Source organism: Ovis aries, chromosome 13 (genome assembly GCF_016772045.2).
Source record: "Ovis aries strain OAR_USU_Benz2616 breed Rambouillet chromosome 13, ARS-UI_Ramb_v3.0, whole genome shotgun sequence".
NCBI lineage: Eukaryota > Metazoa > Chordata > Mammalia > Artiodactyla > Bovidae > Ovis > Ovis aries.
This window is the reverse complement of record NC_056066.1, coordinates 12,065,322-12,084,297: the sequence shown is the minus strand read 5'-3', so window position 1 is coordinate 12,084,297 and position 18,976 is coordinate 12,065,322. Positions and strand designations below refer to the sequence as shown.

The window sequence follows — 18,976 nt, the reverse complement described above, 5'->3', positions numbered from 1 at the left end:
GTATCTTTTCTGGGGAAAAAAAAATGATGCTTTAGGTTTTTAGAACCCATACCCAAGCCCCCCCACCCCCACTCCCAGCCCCCACCGAGTGCTCTGCAAGCAGTGTGTGCTCTTTATCCTTTACCTGCCCAGGAACTCAGCCTACAGCTTGCTTTTTAATTGTATCACTCCTAGGTCAGCTTCCCATAAAATAATTCTAAGAACCAAGAAAGCGTCATTAGAAAGAAAAGAACCACTCAAAATACAGTTTCATTACCTTTGATGTTGGAAGATGAGATTGTTGACTCTGGCGGGGTCTTTGAGGATAAATTAATGACCAGTCTTGAGTCCTGCAAGCTCAAGTCACCTTTGACTGTCGGCTAGACTTGTATGTGTCTACAGTGTCTTGTGTATCCGTAGACACCAGTGAGGAGTTGGTTGAATCTGTTTAAAAATCAAATTTTTCTTTCCCTTTGTTTGGTCTGTTAACCTCCTGACCCTGCCGTTTGCTGTGATGGCTCTCAGGATTGAAATGGAGGCACCTAGCATGGTGCCTGCCATAGAATGGGTGCTCAGTAAGTATTTGTTAAAAGAATTTAAGAATAAATAACTGTTAGCCATGAAGATGCCACTGAGTTTTCAACACCTTCCTGGTTTGTTGTTGCTCAGTTGCTAAGTTGTGTCCGACTCTTTGCAACCCCCTGGACTGACTGTATGTAGCATGCCAAGCTTCTCTGTCCTTCACCACCTCTTGGAGATTGCTCAAACTCATGTTCCTTGAGTCAGTGATGCCATCCAACCACCTCATCCTCTGTTGCCCCCTTCCTGGTTTAAGTTGGTTAAGTTCTCCAGATCTTGGGTGTGGCTCTTATTCTGTTGTGAAGGAGGGATTCGGAGGCAGAGTTTGGTTCCAGAAGACTCGTTACAAGAATGTAGATCCCTCCCTTTTCCAGAATTGTCAGATGAAAGAGGGGATGCTGGGTTTAAATTTGAAACTCTAGGTAAACAATGTGTCCCATACAGTATCTGAGATATGCTTATCCTAGAAAGTCACTGCTGGTGTATCTGAAATTCAGATGTGACAGGGCATCCTTTTTCTTCGCTGAATCTGGCCACCCTGCGCTATTAAAGGCTGCATTGTGACTAACGGTTCACCCCCAGCTCCGGTTCCCCGCTGGTGTGTGTCCCTCCCCGGGACCCAGTCTCCAGGCTGCAGCTGGAAGGGTATGGCCCCGCGTGGCCTCTGCACCTTTGCCAGGAAGCAATCTGGCTGTTATGCGAGGGTTTCCAACATTGTTCAGTGCAGAAATCACTGACGTATGAATCATTTGGCTCCACAGAAGGATCTGTTTTGTTTTGTTTTTAATGCTAATAGGAGGGGACCCATACTGTCTCGTCTGTTTGGTTGTCGGCTGTAGCTGGGTGGGGGTCGGCTGTGAACAGGATGGCTCGGAGCCACCCAGGAGGGTGACCTTCTCTCTTTCACTTAATACTGGTGAGCATCCTCCTCTTCTTCAGGAAACCTCACTCTGCTTCTTCCTTTTCCCCGCTGTGTTAGTTTGCTAAACGAGGTGGGATGTTGTCCAGGCAAATGGCGCTGTCTGCCACAGGTGTGACTGAAACCAGAGGTGGAAGCATGTGCCCTGTTTCAGCTAGAGCACTGCCACACCCATCAAAACACTTCCAAGATGACCCTCTTGAAGGGTCCCTCCGTCCACCTGCCCGAGTATGTGCCGACCTGTTGAGCCATGTCCACGTTAAACGTTCCAAGAGCTCACAGGGAGTCCTCACCGTGTTCCTGCTCTGTGCTACAGATGTCCACCGCCATCGTCACTGCCCTGGGAGAACTTAGAGTGGGCAGTTTTTAACAATTGACAACAGTGTTTTTCTTTAATTGACATGTATTTGACTTGCACCTGTGTTAGTTTCAGGTGTACGACAGAGTGATTCAGTTTACATATACGCATATCTGTCCTTTCTCAGGGACTTGCCCCGTGGCTCAGTGGTAAAGAATCCACCTGTCATGCGGGAACCGTAGGAGATACGGGCTTGATCCCCGAGTCGGGAAGATCCCCTGGAGGAGGACATGGCAACCCACTCCGGTATTCCTGCCATGGACAGAGAAGCCTGGCGGGCTCCGGTCCACGGGGTCACAAAGAGTCGGACGTGACTGAAGTGACTTAGCACGCACACATGTTCTTTTCCAGATTTTTTTCCATATAGTTTATTATAGAATATTAAGTATAGAGATCCTTTTTGATGATTTATTATTTATATATTGTTTCTATTTAGTCATTAAGTTGCATTCAACTCTTTTGTAACCCTCTGGACTGCAGCCTGCCAGGCTCCTCTGTCTGTGGGATTTCCCAGGCAAGAATACTGGAGTGGGTTGCTATTTCCTCCTCCAGGGGAAGCTTCCTGAACCAGGGATCAAACTCACATCTCCTGCATTGCAAGCAAATTCTTTACTGTTGAGCCATCGGAGACACCCCATTTTATAGTATATGTGTTCATCTCAGACGCCTGATTTATCCCTCTCCCCTTTCCTTTTCGGTAACCATAAGTTTGTTTTCTGTGTCTGATTTGATATTTGTATATGACGCAAAATGATGATCGCAGTGAACCTAGGTGACATCCCTCACCATACACAGTTACAGAATGTGTGTGTGTGTGTGAGATGAGAACTTTTAAGATCGGCTCCCTTAGCAACTCTTAAATATGCACTACTGTATTATTAACCATAGTCGCCATGGTGTAATTATATCCCCATCACTTTTTCCGTTAACACTCTGTCGATTGGCCTGAATTTGTCTTTTTGTCGATGACAGGAGGGTAGTTGCCCAATTATTCATTCCCTCTGTTGAAGAAATCTCCCCACTGGAGCCCAGGTGAGCAGGTGACATAAACAAACACAGGCAGTTTAACCTCTTTTCCAAGGGGAAATGAGACAGTGTTTGGAAATGCTTTTGTAAAATCACCAGGTGTTGGCTGCTTTTCCCTGACAGTGGGCAAACCCAAGGCCCACAGGAAACAGAGGCCAGGAAATCCCCCATCAGTTGACCGAAAGGGGAGTAGCGTTCAGCTGATGACCTTGACTGTGGTTCTTTGCTCTTAAATTCTTTCACCTTTAGACACTGTACATAGCAACTGGCTTTCCTTTCCCCCCATGTGGTTGTCTAGGAGGGGAATGTTTGTCTGTAAATAACATCCTGTACTTTTCACCCTTTATGCAAAATAAACAATGTCTTATCATACAAGATAGAATCGATGGGGAAAATAGGAATTTTTAAAAATTATTTATTTGTTTATGTGGCTGTGCTAGGTTTTAGTTGTGGCACATGGAAGCTTTAGCTGCAGCTCTCAGACTATTAGCTGTAGCATGTGGGATCCAGTTCCCCAACCAGGACGCGAACCCCAGGCCCCATGCATTGGGAGTCTTTGTCCCTGGACCGCCAGGGAAGTCCCAAGGATAGGAGTTCTTCATAGCACTTGTGTGTGTGGTTCTTAACCTTAAGAGGCTCCTTGGAGAATCTGGCGAAAGCTACAGACATCTGTCCAGAGAAAAGTATGCATGTACGGTTTCATGCCAAATTCTGTATATAATTTCAGGGAACTCTTGAGGAAGAGTTGTTCCCTGTATGTGAAGTGAAAGTGAAGGTCGCTCAGTCGTGTCTGTGTCCATGGAATTTTCCAGGCCAGAATACTGGAGTGGGCGGCTTTTCTCTTCTCCAGAGGATCTTTCCAACCCAGGGGTCAAACCCAGATCTCCCGCATTGCAGGCAGATTCTTTACCAGCTGAGCCACAAGGGAAGCCCAAGAATACTGGAGTGGGAAGCCTATCCCTTCTCCAGGGGATCTTCCTGACCCAGGAATCGAACCCAGGGTCTCCTGCATTGCAGGCAGATTCTTTACCAACTGAGCCAGACATTGTTGGATTCCCTGTTATGAATGTTTTACACGATGTGCCTTTTTTCCCTCCCAATAATGAATATTTGTTTTTACTAAGTTTTCAGTGGTACAGAGAAACCTGCTACTTACTGGAAAATGTAAACTATATGTTAACAAATTGTCTTTGTTTTCTCATGAGTTGCCTTTCATCCTAGACAGAATAACAAGGTGCTTCTTGAGGGAAGGAAGCTGGGGGCTAGTACGTATTGAGCATTTATTGTGTGTCTGGTGAGACTTCCTTGGTGGCTCAGACAGTAAAGAATTCACCCGCAATGCAGGAGCCACGGGCTCGATCTGTGAGTCAGGAAGATCCCCTGGAGAAGGGAATGGCAACTCACTCCAGTATTCTTGCCTGGGAAACCCCATGGACAGAGGAGCCTGGCAGGCTACAGTCCAGGGGGTCGCAAAGAGTCTGACACGATTTAGCAACAGCACCATCCTTAGTTCCTTTTATATGTGATGTCATTTAATTCTGACCATGATTCTATGATGTGGATTTAAAAGACATGGAACTAAGGCTCAGAGATGTTAAGTCAGTCTTTTGAGTCTTATCAAACCCTGGAGCCCACTTCCCTTGATATTGTATGGGTTCTAAAAAACACGTATTTTCCAGTTAAAAAATATGGGACTTCAGACAGGAAGAAGGCCTTGTGGGGATGCTGATGATCTGAGAAGCAGGGCAGAGTGGGTGGAGACAGACCAGTCGGTGCATCTTCAGGGGTTGCCCTAGAGGCAGTCCTGTGCCCGTGAAGGTCATCTTGCAGGAGACCACTCTTGCTTGGGTGAAAACAGGGAGATGGCATGAAAAGACACAGCTTCCTCCAATTCAGAGGAATCATGAAGTTCACTGCTAGCCCTGACCAAGTGGGTGTGAAGCAGGGCAAGCCAGGATATGTGGGTTCTCCTTAGAAAAGTAGGTCAGATTCTCATTCTCTTGGTCTGCTCCCAACCTGTTCCCTTGCACTCTTCATTATGTTTAGGACACATCCCGTGACTGCTGAGGGCCCTGCTAATAAATTAGCTCATTGTGCTTCCGATTTTGCAGCAGGCAGCAGGACCCCTGTTCACACGCAAGAAAAGCTAAATAGTACTATTCTGCTTTTCGATCTTGGTCAGTCATTAGGGGCAGCCTCATTGATTTTTTTTTCTTTCTCTAATAAAAAGAGGATTTTATGTTCTAGAAATACTTCTCTGGAATTTTTCCCAGTGGACCTTTATTTATTTTTTTTTTTTGATAGGTAGTGGAAAATTCTTTGAGTCACATTGACTGTCTGATACTTAGTGGGTGGAGGTCAACCTCAGGAACTGGGCTTCTTGGTGAACAACCCGGTTGGGAATCAACCCACTCTTTGAGCACATAAAAGAAGCCCATTTAGAGGAATCTCATGAATTTTCATCACGCACAGCAAACATCAGAGGTCAGTAGGAAACTAAAATAATAATACACTATCCTTTCTCATGGCTTATATCAAAGAGGCTAGTCAAATTGATTATGAAGAGAGAAATTATACTTTTTAATCCTTGGTGCTTTCATTCAACTATGAATGGTATTAATTCAGGGTAATTGTAAAGACCATTTCAACAAGAAAGACTTGGAACATGAAATGGTAGGTATGTCCTGACAGCGTTGTTCGGTCGTGTCCGACTCTTTGCCACCCCATGGACTGTGCATGCCAGGCTTCCCTGTCCTTCACGTCTCCTGGAGCTTGCTCAAACTCATGTGCATCGAGTCAGTGATGCCATCTAGCTATCTCATCCTCTGTCGCCCCCTTCTTCTGCCTTCAGTGTTTCCCAGCATCAGGGTCTTTTCTAATGAGTTGGCTCTTTGTATCAGGTGGCCAAAGTATTGGAGCTTCAGCTTCAACATTGGTCCTTCCAGTGAGTATTCAGGTTTGGTTTCCTTTAGGGTTGACTGGCTTGTTCCCCTTGACAGTGTAAAGAGAGTAAAATCTCTTTTGTGTCAACTTGGAAGGTTAGAGAGAATCTAGTGCCGCCCACTCATATACGTCAAAGGCACACTGCCATTGTCTGTGCAGGAACCAGAATCACCTGGGAAGCCTTGTGAAAACACGGACCCCTGGGTCCCACCTGCAGCGTTTCTGACTCCAGGTTTCTGGGACGAGCCCAAGAACTTGTGTTTCTAGCAAGTTCCCAGGTGATGGCTGCTGGTCCAAAGCCACAGTAGAGCTGGTCTGTGTCACCTGGCGGATGATGAACTCATCTGGGGCTTGCTGGAGCACTGCTAGAGAGACGAGTGTGAAAGTACCTCTGCCAACAGGACACCTTTCTCAGAGCTGAGGGGCACGGAGGGCTTCCCTGGTGGCTCAGTTGGTAAAGAATCTGCCTGCCAAGCCGCAGACTGCCTGCAGTGCAGGAGACCTAGTTTCAGATCCCTGGTCAGGAAGATTCCCTGGAGAAGGAAATGGCAGCTCACTCCAGTATTCTTGCCTGGAAAATTCCATGGACTGAGGAGTCTGGCGGCTACAGTCCATGGGCTTACAAAGTCGGATACAACTGAGCATGCATACTTAGGGACGCTGCACAAGAAATTGTTTCCCTGGACCTCTGTCCCTGGACCTGGTTCTGCCAGCTATTACACTGTGTAATGCCACCAAGTATTACCGTGAATGTATAAATGCCCACAGAAAAAGATTTACCTAAGACAGAGGTCCACTTGACAAATAATACTATGTTCCATCCTGGGAGTTACTTATTCAGGCTCTTGTGCTATGCAACTTTCAACAAGTTTAAATTTTTTAAAAAATAGGGGTATGCATACAATCAAGTATATAAACCTTATGTGTGTAGCTTAAGGAAGTTTTACATATATACATATATATATACACACACACCCAGCAGTTACTTTCAAGTCAAGCTGTATTTTCAGCACCCCAAAATGTCCCTTTATCCTCTTTCCTGGTCAGTGTTTACCCTCCCCAAAGGAAACAGTATGCTCTTTCTTTTTTTTTCTCCAACAGATTTCTTTCTTTAAAGGAATGGATTTTGAAAAGAAAAAACATGGGGCAGACAGGTGTGAAATAGAAAATAAATACAGATGTAAGCTGTTTTGCTCATTGCTTTGTAATCACAGCAACCTAGTACAGAGAATGCCCTCTACAAAACACAATAAAGGTTCAAAGGTGGAGGGGTTCCCTTAGGCAAGGCTGAAGACTTCAGTCTCTGGAATTCGGAGTTGAGGCTGCAGTCCTGCTTTTTGGATGGATCGCTGGGTGTGTGGCATGGTCCATGCTTTTAACCAGATTTGGACAGAACGGGCGCTTGGCCCGGGGAGAAGTGCATGGAGTGTTTGGCGTCATGTGTCACTTGACTTGTTCCTCCCCACGATGCAGCGCTGGGTGGGGTTGTGCTTCTTGCCACACTCCTTAACACGGGCCGCGATGCCCTTCTGCATATTATATTACCCAGTGCCTGAGTAGCACACCCCACTGAGTCCTGTCGCATCTCCTCTGACATAGCAGCATTCTTGATCACAGCCTTTGGGTCACCAAGAAGCAGGGGCTGGCCGGCTGCAACAGTCTCCTGCGGGAGGGGTTGGCGAGGCTCACACCCGTGGAGAGGGGCCCCAGTACGCTCTTTCGATTGCTGTGAGTTTTGCCTGCTCCGGAGCTTCGTGTAAATGGAAATAGTGACTACTTTCTTCTGTATCTTATGTTTTCACTCAGAATGACTCTGATTCAACCATGTTGCCAGCAGCAGTTCTTTCCTCTTCCTCGCATAGAGTGTCCCAAGTTTGACACGATGTATTGCTTCACGTCTAATTCACCGGCACTTCTATTTTGTACCTGTTTCTGGTTGATGATAACATTAGCAAGCATGATTGCTCCCCATGAATCAGAATGGTGCTAAGTACATCACATCACAACCATGTCAAGAGTGTGTCTGCTGCCTGCCAAGTTGCTCCAGTCATGTCCGACTCTGTGCGACCCCATAGACGGCAGCCCACCAGGCTCCGCCGTCCCTGAGATTCTCCAGGCAAGAACACTGGAGTTGGCTGCCATTTCCTTCTCCAATGCATGAAAGTGAAAAGTGAAAAGTGAAAGTGACGTCGCTTAGTCATGTCCGACTCTTAGCGACCCAGTGGACTGCAGCCCACTAGGCTCCTCCATCCATGGGATTTTCCAGGCAAGAGTACTGGAGTGGGGTGCCATTGCCTTCTCCCAAGAGTGTGTTTGGTAGACCACTAATCCATTTTACAGATGAGATAACTAGGGCTCAGTAACCTGCCCCGAATCTCATAGATAACAGGTGGACCCAGTTTCAAGCGCAGGTCCTTGTGACTCACCTGTGATCTCAAGTCCTTAGCTGGGGTATTTTCATACCTCTCACTCTTAGTGCCTGAGCAGTAATCATCAGTGAGAGACGACTCTAGAGAGCACAGGCTGGCACTCTTCATGGTCCCCTGGAGGTTTTCCCAGTACCTTTTTCACGTGAGCAGGTCTGTTGGAGGTATTCTCTTACCTACAACTGACTTTCTGCAAGAACAGACTTCCCTGTTTGCTACCTCTCTAGTCAGTCCTGAAATTCCTGCCCTTGGTAAGTATAAATAATAGAAGAATCAGTTCTGCCTTGTGGTTCCTGTTAAGGTTACACCTAAATGGTCTCTTAAAATTAATTGTCTCTTTTGGTGAGGGAAATGTTTAAAGTTCCTTTGACTTTTGTCTAATAAGCCCTTAGCAGGAGGAAGTTTATTCTTAGACACAAATTACCATGGGCAAATGATGCCTCATTTCCTTTTTTGTTTTGCTAATTAAGGATGGAAAATTGTTGGTCAGCTTACTCCATGGTATCAACTTGAATAGATTTAAAAAGAGAATCTGATGCTTTGCAGCAATTTCAAGCCAGCTTTTGATTCAGTATCTGGGTTAAAAGTCTCCACATACTGATGTTTAGGAATTCCTCATTTTCCTATTCTTCATAATGCATGCAAATCTCAAAAAGCTAGTTGCTCAACATATAGACACAGTATTGATTGGATTTACAGAGGTGGGTAGTCTGTGAAATAATTCTCCGTAGTGTGTCTTACTGAAGGACATGAAAGTCAGGAGTAAATGAGCTTGTTCTTTGCTTAATATATATATCATCTCACTCATTTTACTTAAATCACAGAAAAAAAATCATTTATCTCTTCCTCTTTCTGGAATTTTAATTTACATCCTAAGTTTCGTGCTGGGGAAGGCTTTGGGTGATGTTTTTTTAGAGTCATAAACCTTCTGGACAAGCAGCACATTATGAGAACCAAATGACTGACGGAGGAGACGCGCTCCTTATGGAAGGGCTGCGTGTGGAAGGAGTGAGAGCCTCAGAAACCGCCCTTCTGCGACTCTGATGAAACAGTGAACAAACATCATCAGTGACTGATAAATGTGCTAAGGGAGAGACTGATGAGGAACTTCCTCCTGGGTGATCAGAACCGCCCAGCGCTCTTACTGAAACTGCTGCTGCTAAGTCGCTTCAGTCGTGTCCAACCCTGTGCGACCCTACAGACGGCAGCCCATCAGGCTCCCCCGTCCCTGGGATTCTCCAGGCAAGAACACTGCAGTGGGTTGCCATTTCCTTCTCCAATGTGTGAAAGTGAAAAGTGAAAGTGAAGTCGCTCAGTCGTGTCCAACCCCTAGCGACCCCAGGGACTGCAGCCCACCAGGCTCCTCCGTCCATGGGATTTTCCAGGCAAGAGCACTGGAGTGGGGTGCCATCGCCTTCTTACTGAAACTAGAAGCAGACAACTAGATGTCGCGTACTACCTGATGGGATAAGGAAGTAAGGACTCAGCATCACCAGGAAGTACTCTTGTCCACAGCACTGAACCTGAATCTAACCCGCCTCTAGCTCTGCCCACCGAACACAAGGAGGTGCAGGGGACTGAGCTGGGAGCCTCAAGCTTGACTGAGCGTTAGATCACGGGGGGAACTGAAAAGACCCGACCCCCCGACTATGTCCCAGAACAGTTAAATGAGCGCTTGGCCTGGGCATTGGTACGTTTTCTGCTCCCTGTGACGCTACGTTCAAGCCATATTTGGGGACCAGGAGAGCAGGGGACCAAAAGACAGGACAGGAAAACCATCATGACATACGGAATGTGAGAAACTCCATGGAAGAGAGAACCGGCGTTTCACAAGATGTATATGTAGCATTAGTAAAAGGGTAGAGAGAGGGGACATTTGTGGATTAAGAGAGAAATATCGTCAGATGTGATGTGGGGACTTTGTGATGATCCTGAGTCAAAAAAAGCTGCCATTCTAGGACATTTTCCAGAGAATCAGGAAACTTTAAATACAAGCTGAGTATTTGATGATGTTAAAGCACAAAGCATTGATTTTGTTACTTGTCATGCCAGTTTTGTGGTTACGCTGAAAAAAGTTCTTGTAGAGATACATAAAGAAGTATTTTGGGCTTCCCAGGTGGCCCTCGTGGTAAAGAACCCATCTGCCAATGCAGGAGACTTAAGAGGTGCGGGTTCAGTCCCTGGGTCAGGAAGATCCCCTGGAGGAGGAAATGGCAACCCACTCCAGTATTCTTGCCTGGAGAATCCCATGGACAGAGGAGCCTGGTGGGCTACAGTCCATTGGGTCGCAAAGAGTCGGACACGGCTGAAGTATTTATGCACTTCACAAATGCACTCATGCACAAAGAAGCATTTATAGATGAAATATGATGCCTCAGATTTGTTTTAAAATTCTAGCAAAAACAAAAATGGTGAGAGGGAGATTTCCCTGGTAGTCCACTGACTTATGACTCTGTGTTGCCAATACAGGGGGTACAGGTTCCATCCCTGGTCAGGAAACCAAGATCCCACATGCCATGTGGCACATTCAAAGGATTAAAAACACATGGTGAGAGGATCCATAAAAACAGATAAAATAAGACTGGTGAAATGTTGATAATTGTTGGGTCAGATGATGGTTCCATGAGAGTTCACTTTACTATTTTCTCTCCTTTTGTGTGTTTTTAAAATTCTTGCAAGAAAGGATTTAGAAGAAGACAGAGAGATGAAATGCAAGCTAACATATCTCATGCATTGAGATTTATTACCAGTACAAAGTTTTGGGAGTTCATCTGAAATGCAAACCTGAAATAAAATAAAGGCTAACTTTCTGTGTCCATGCAAAATAGATCTTGTTTCTTTTCAGAAAAATTTATGTGTTCAGTCATTTGTTACGTTTCTATCTTGCCTACAGATGATTCTGGGCCACCTCCTTCTACTGTTATCAACCAAAATGAAACTTTTGCCAAAGTTGTTTTTAAGCCTAGTGTGGTCCAGCAAGCCAAGATCGCCCAGAATGGCATTTTGGGAGATTTCATCGTTAGATATGATGTCAGTAGGGAACAGAGCATTGGGGACATCCAGGTAACGGGTTTGTTGTTGCTGTCTCTCATTAGTCGCATGACACTTTTAGTTAGACCCAGAATCAGGGATTTCAGTACTCACCTGAGAGAGTGAGAACTCCCGATTCTTAGGAAATCTGTTTTAACCCCAATGTGTCTCTGAGACCACCAGTGATGTTCCCTTGCTAGAGGCTGGGGATATCTATTTCCTGCTTCAGTAATCTAGAGGCAAATGAAACCTATAACCTAATTTTCCCTGAGATGCTTTAGATGAAATTAGAACTTAGTTCATCTTTTTAATTTAGAGAAACTGGCCCGTGACTCAATTTCCTGTAGGTCATATTTCTCCAGAGACAGGGTAGGATTATCAAAATGTATTAATGTGCATCCAGCATTTAGGCAGTCTTTATGTCGGAACATGAAAGATGCTTAGGAAAAGAAACAGATGATGCAGGAAGCAGGATTCTCAAGGGACAAGGGTCTAGAGGAGATGAATGATTCAAGTGGAGTCAGTGTAATCGATGTATTTTTAAGGAATGCTTTTGCCCATATCCCAGTTAAGTTAGCAAGTAGCTGGAGGGTCAGGACCACAGACGCCTCTGCTCTGGATGCGGCATCTGGCCCGAGGCCCTGTTCCATGCTGTCTGTGACTTTTAGACGTTCCATGGAATCTCCATTTTGGTTTGTTTTGCTACCTAATCTGGGCACTATCAATTTTACTTTCTCTTCCCTCCACCAGGTTCTAGACGGCTATTTTGTGCACTATTTTGCCCCCAAAGACCTTCCGCCTTTACCCAAGAACGTGGTATTTGTGCTTGACAGCAGTGCTTCCATGGTGGGAACCAAACTCCGCCAGGTGAGTCTGGGCTACTTTTTCCTCTTTCACGTTTGTCGAGGATAGTGATATTCTCAGTGAACAGGATTCAGCTGATGTGAAATGTCCGCTTTACCATTCATCTGTTCCTGCCTGCGGGGAACATTCCTGAACAGATTCAGGGAAGCCACTGACATGAACTGTCATTTCAGCATGGGGGTTTTAGGAGAGCAGAGGGCTGCAGAAACACCTTGAAATAAGGGGAACTGGGGGATAATGTGAGTGAGATAAGAATACAATGAGGAGGCCACTGAAGAGCACCATTGTGGACGGAATAATTCTGTTCAGTGATGGTATCCATTGAGAATAAGAGAATAAAGTCATTGGCAGCCCCTTGGCCTGTGGTTAGAACCAAAGACTTGATTCTCAATAATTCAGGACTCCCTGGTAGCTTAGCTGGTAAAGAATCCTCCTGCAATGCAGGAGACCCCGGTTCTATTCCTGGGTCGGGAAGATCCAGGAATAGGCTACCCATTCCAGTATTCTTGAGCTTCCTGGTGGCTCAGACAGTAAAAGAATTCACCTGCAATGTGGGAGACCTGGGTTCGATCCCTGGGTTGGGAAGATCCCCTGGAGGAGGGCATGACAACCCACTCCAGTGTTCTTACCTGGAGATTCCCTATGGACAGAGGAGCCTGGTGGGCTACAGTCCATGGGTTCACAGAGTTGGACACGACTGAGTGACTAAGTATAGCACAGCACAATTCAGGACTCATATTCTCACAGTACTTAGGAAGAACCTTAGCATTCTAGGGATGGGGGACATTACGGGGACACGTAATCTATGCTGAAAAGTTAAGTTATCACCCAAATGTAGCCATCTACTTTTTTTTTTTTTCAAAAACCACAGGAAAAGGCTATTCCTTGTCTTACTCTGGTATCGGAAATGTCATAAATTTGCATTTCTATTTCCAACTTACAGAATGGAAAACAGAAAGAACTGCAGGTTGCCATACCAACAAATATCTCAACGTTCAACAAAAAATTAGGCCTCTTAGATTTTCTTTCTTAATTCATTATCCATTTTTATCAATTAACAATAAATATGTGGTCTAATGAGTAAAATAGCATCTCATACCTCCTAGAGACCCCGTGTCCCCTGTTCTCCCCTTGAAGTGCCCCTCCGCATAGACTTGAACTTGATCTTAGCTCGTAAATCATTGCAGATATTTTCTCTCAGTTATCGCGTTGTAGGTACTTTGGCCATTCATATGTAAATGTTTAGTTCACACGTTTTCGTAACGTGTCATGTATGTATATATATGTACTTTGTTTCAGTGTGTTGCATGGTTCTTCAGACCTTAGTTCTCCAGCCGCAGATTGAACCTGGGCCCCCTGAATTGGAAGCCCAGAGTCTTAACCACTGGACCACCAAGGAATTTCCAGTATAACATACTGATCTTTTTTCCATGATGTCTGATTTTGCCCTACCCCAAAATAGTGAAAACTACATTCCAAAATCTGATGCAAGGATTTGCTTTAGCCTTTTTTTTTTTTTTTGAAGGATAGGTAAGTATAATTTCTAACTGGTATCAGAGGAGGATACCCCCTAAGCCAGATTCTCGTTGTTCTTCAGCACTGCGTTCTTGTATCGGCCTGCCAACTCCTTCGTCTCCTGTTCTTCTTGCCTGTGCTGGGTCTTGGTTGCTGCGCTCAGGCTTTCTCTAGTTGCGGTGATGCAGGCTGCTCTTTGCTGTGGTGTGCGGGCTTCTCATTGCAGCGGCTCCTCTTGTTGGAGAGCACAGGCTCAGCAGCTGTGGCCCGTGGGCTCCGTTGCTCTGCAGCATGGGTTGCCTTCCCGGAGCAGGGACCACAGCTGTGTCCCCTGCACTGGCAGGCAGATGCTCCTCCACTGAACCACCAGGGAGGTCCCTAGAGCATCTTCAGTATGCTGAGGCGTTTCGCTAAGGGTATTACATGGATTGTTGAATTAAGGGATATTTAATCTTTATAATAATTTAGCTGTCATCCCCATTTTACTGATGGAGAGACTGGCGCTTTGCAGGAGCAGATAACAGCTAGTACATGGCAGGGCCAGGCTTTCAAGCCAGGTCTGACCCTGAAGGCCATGAATCAAACCAAGATACTATGGGGTCTCAGGGCGAGTAACGCAGTGATGAGGCAGCCTCCTCGTGTGCAGTGATAGGCGTGCAGGTGCCTTCAAGGTCAGTGCCTTGACGTTTCAAGACTCCATGGCAAAAGCTGCATCTCAGGAGGAGGGATTTCCTTGCCAAGAGCAGAGGAAGGATGGATGTCACCCTATTTGTTATCCTCCCCTCTCCCTTCGTTCTTGGATTCGGTGTTGTTTAGTCACTAAGTCGTGTCTGACTCTTTGCCACCCCGTGGACTGTAGCCTACCAGGCTCCTCTGTCCATGGCATTTTCCAGGCAAGAACACTGCAGTGGGGCTTCATTCCTGGGTAGGAAACTCCAGGAAACTCCTTGCTAGGCGCTGAGCATCTGGCCTGCAGTCTTGCTGGCTTTTAAACCACAGCATGGCCTCTTTCCAAGGAGAACCGCCTTAGACCAGCCAAACACGTCAGAAGCCTCCAGGAAATTTCTAAAGCCTGTGGCTACCTTAAGTGGTTTTGAAAACCACTGAGTCTTTAAGCAGCTCTCAGCTTCTCTAAGGCCACAGCCCTGAGTGAGCAGCTTAGCTGGCTCTCAGTGGAGTCTGTACACAGTATCACGTTCCCTGGTGAAGAGGAAAATTTGCCCCAAGCAAAAGGCTTTGGTGATGTGTCTATGGGCTTGGCAACACCAGACATTTGGAATGGGTCCCTTGAATGCTGTGAAGACCACAAAGCGTCTTTCTTGCGTTCTTATCCAAATGTTCTTGGCTCCTTTCGGGATGGGCCTGAGATGTTTCACTGTAGTTATCAGAATCTCAGGCACATAGTTGCTACTGAGTAAGTTCTTGAACAATTGATCTATAAGGAATTATAAGGATCATTTGAGTTGAAAATGTGGGGGTTTTTTTTCAATTTTAAAAAAAATGTATTTGGTTGCATCAAATCTTAGTTGTGACACAGGGCTTTGCTTGCCCCATGGCATGTGGGATCTTAGTTCCCCGAGCAGGGGTTGAACCAGCATCCCCTACATTGGAAGGCAGATTCTTTACCACTGGACTATCTGGGAAGTCCCCTGAAAATGTGCTCTTACCCAAGGGTCTGTCAGTACCCGGGAGCAACCAAAGCTGTGGGCGTTTGGCATCTTCCGGTTCTGTCCTGATCCTGGTAGGAATGTGAGCCTGGAAGCCAGGACTTCACCAGCCTGGGGGCAGCTTCGGCCTACGCTACAGCCGTCGATGCCGGGCTCGGCTCTGTGTTCTCTCCACTTGCTCTTCTGCTGAGTCAGGCAGGGTTTCTGCCTCCCAGCTTGAGTTTGTAAAACTTAGTGAGACAGGGGATCTGAAGAGAGACAAAAACATGGTGAGCAGGGGCAAACATATGTGTCCTTTGGAGTGTGAAGGCTTCTTGCTGTTCAGCCTCTCAGTCACTTCTGACTCTTTGTGACCCCATGGCACGCCAGGCCTCCCTGTCCATCACCAGCTCCCAGAGCTTGCTCAAACTCATATCCATTGAGTCGGTGATGCCATCCAACCATCTCATCCTCTGTTGTCCCCTTCTCTTCCCGCCTTCAATCTTTCCCAGCATCAGGGTCTTTTCCAACGACTCGGTTCTTTGCATCAGGTGGCCAAAGTATTGAAACTTCACCTTCAGCATCAGTCTTTCCAATGAATATTCAGGGTTGATTTCCTTTAGGATTGACTGGTTTGATCTCCTTGCCGTCCAAGGGACTCTCAAGAGTCTTCTCCAACACCACAATTTGAAAGCATCAATTCTTTGGCGCTCAGCCTTCTTTATGGTCCAACTCTCATATCCATACATGACTACTGGAAAACCATAGCTTTGACTAGATGGACCTTTAAGTGATGTCTCTGCTTTTTAGTACGCTGCCCAGGTTTGTCATAGGTTTTTTTCCAAGGAACAAGTCTTAATTTCATGGCTTCAGTCACCGTCAGCCCAAGAAAATAAAATCTGTCACTGTTTCCTTTTTTTCCCCATCTATTTGCCATGAAGTGATGGACTGGATGCCATGATCTTAGTTTTTTGAATGTTGAGTTTTAAGCCAACTTTTTCACTCTCCTCTTTTACTTTTACCAAGAGGCACTTTATTTCCTCTTTGTTTTCTGCCATTGAGTGGGGGTGTCATCTGCATATCTGAGGTTATTGAAATTTCCCCCAGCTAACAGATGTCTGTTAAATACAGTTTCCATTGACAGGGTCTAGACATTCTTTTCTTTCTTTCCCCTAATCTCTATAATTTCCTCGATGGCTCAGCAGGTAAAGAATCCACCTGTAGTGCAGGAGACGCAAAAGATGCAGGTTCAATCATTGGATTGGGAAGATCCCCTGGGGTAGGAAATGGCAACCCACTCCAGTATTCTTGCCTGGGAAATCGCACGGACAGAGGAGCCTGGCGGGCTACAGTCCACAGGGTTTCAAAGAGTCGGACACGACTGAGTACTTGGGACATTCAGTATAATTTCTATCACTTTTGCCCTAGCGTTTGCTGTTGGCTAAGGGACCCGCCTTGGTGGCCAAGCAGTGGCTGATATACCAGTTTCCAGATGTCTTCAGTGATGCAACTTTCTGCGGCCCTGTTCCCGGGTTTGTTCCCGTAACCAGTGCCATTCTGTGCCAATCCTCAACTCCAGTGTGGCTTTGGAAGCTTGGCATCCTTTTTCTGCTCAATTTAGTCAACAGTTTTAGAGGCTAAAGAACAAGCATAGGGATTCCTTTTGTATTGAAGCATAGGTGATTTACAGTGTTGTGCCAGTCTCTGCTCTACGGCAAAGCAGCTCGGTTATACACATGCAGACCTTCTTATATCTTTTCATCATGGTTTATCACAGGATATTGACTATAGTTCCCTGTGCTATACAGTAGGACCTTGTTGCTTATCCATTCTAAATGTAATAGCTTGCATCTACCAACCCCAATCTCCCAGTTCAAGCACAGTGTTTCTTATCTGTAATTCTCAAACTCAAATGAGGGCAAATGTGAGCTAGTGGATTAGAGAACCAGCATCTGAATTTCATTTGCACTTCCTTCGTGGGCTTACCTCACCCTCCAAAACCTCACTTTCTACTTCTCTGTGCAAAATTGGGCTTCCAAGTGCTATTTGCGACTGAGCGACTGAACTGAACTGAACTGAATGTGTAACCTTACAGGCACGTAGTCCACGAGCTCCATGAATTTGGGAACCAACTTGGTTTTGATCATTAAAGTGCACATTTCCAGCTCCTAGCACTGTACCTGCTAATGATTTTTGCCGAAAAACCCACGAGCCCATAAATTATGAAATGTAGCTTTTAAAGGCATGTAGCTGTAGCCCCTGAGTGACCAGCGCATACCCAGCACTCTAAGCGTTTTGCAAACATCTGTTCATTTCAGCTGCCAGCCAGCGGAATCGTCATGGTTATCCCTGCTCCATAGATGAGATGGTGAGGGGCAGAAAGGTGATAATAGTGCACTGAAATACATCAAGTTTCAAGTAGAAAAGTCTCGAGTCGAGCTCAGTCCACCCCACTCTGAAGCTCTTCACTGCATTATCAGATATAACCTCAGACCAGCTCTCAAGCTTTTAAGCTTTACCTGTTCTCTTCCTTTCTTCTTTTTATAAATTATAGTTCATTTGCAACGTTGGGTTAGTTTCAGATGTACAGCAAAGTAGTTCAGTTATACGCACACCTCCACACGTACACTGGAGAAGGGCATGGCAACCCACTCCAGGAATCTTGCCTGGAGAATCCCATGGACAGAGAGCCTGGTGAACTACAACCCATGGGGTTGCAAAGAGCTGGACACGACTAGCTGCTGAGCACACGTGTGTGCACTAATGCACATATGCACGTGTATACCTTTCCTCAGATTCTTTAGCCTTTAAGGGTGTTATGAGCTATCCAGTGTAGTTCCCTGTCCTCACTGTTTATTTTCTTTATTGTACCTGTTCCTTTTATTTGTTGATTTGGCTGTGCTGAATCTTAGCTGCGGTGCATGGAATCTTTAGTTGCAGCGTGTGAACTCTTAGTTGCGGCATGTGGGGTCTAGTTCCCTGACCAGGGATCAAACTGGAGCCCTCTGCATTGGGAGCACAGAGTCGTAGCCACTGGACCACCAGGGAAGTCGCTATAGTACCTGTTCTTAAGCCAAGTGAGGAGATCTCTTGAATGCTGCGCACCGCCGGTGACATGGTTGGGAGAGAGAACTCCCTGCACAAATGCAGGCAGGGCTGCAGAACAGGAGGGAGGCAAGCACACGTGCCAGAGGAGATCTCGTCTAAGAACCTTGAAGAGCCTCAGGAGCAGGCACTGTGTGGCTGTCCTGCAGATGAAAAATGGACGATATAAGGTTTGGATCCTCCCGCCTCTGAAAGCATAGCTTCAGTTCATAACACAGTGTCCAGCTTCCCTCTTTGCAGTTTTCCAGGACAGGGGTCAGCAAACATTTTCTAAAAAATGACAGGTCAGTGAATATGTTAAGCTTTGCAGCCTGAAAGGTCTCTGTCGTGATGACTCAACCCTGCTGTTGTAGCACAAAGGCGGCTGCTGCAACGTGCAAAGACATGGGTGTGTCCTGTTCCCATAAAACAACACTTATTAAAAGCAGGGAGCAGCCTGGATTTGGCTGCCAGGCCATGGCTGGTGGGCTCCTGGCCTATAGTGATGGCTAATTGGTGCTGGCTAGAAATACTGTTTCAGTTGATAAATACTATTTATTCTCATCCCCTGAGCTGCCCTTGTCCAAACAGTACCTCTAGCAAGCAT

At 46.0% G+C, this 18,976-nt stretch overlaps 1 protein-coding gene and 1 pseudogene across 1 annotated transcript in view; one reads left to right on the top strand and one right to left on the bottom strand.

The window, feature by feature from the left end:
* ITIH5 (inter-alpha-trypsin inhibitor heavy chain 5) overlaps positions 1 to 18,976 on the top strand; it is an 85,777-nt gene that overhangs the window by 35,246 nt on the left and 31,555 nt on the right. The window contains exons 6-7 of the mRNA XM_004014177.6: positions 11,124 to 11,293; positions 12,011 to 12,127. Coding sequence (XP_004014226.3) covers positions 11,124 to 11,293; positions 12,011 to 12,127 — 287 coding nt within the window. The remainder of the gene's footprint in view (positions 1 to 11,123; positions 11,294 to 12,010; positions 12,128 to 18,976) is intronic.
* Positions 7,180 to 8,341, bottom strand: LOC105616774 (dynein light chain 1, cytoplasmic-like; annotated as a pseudogene).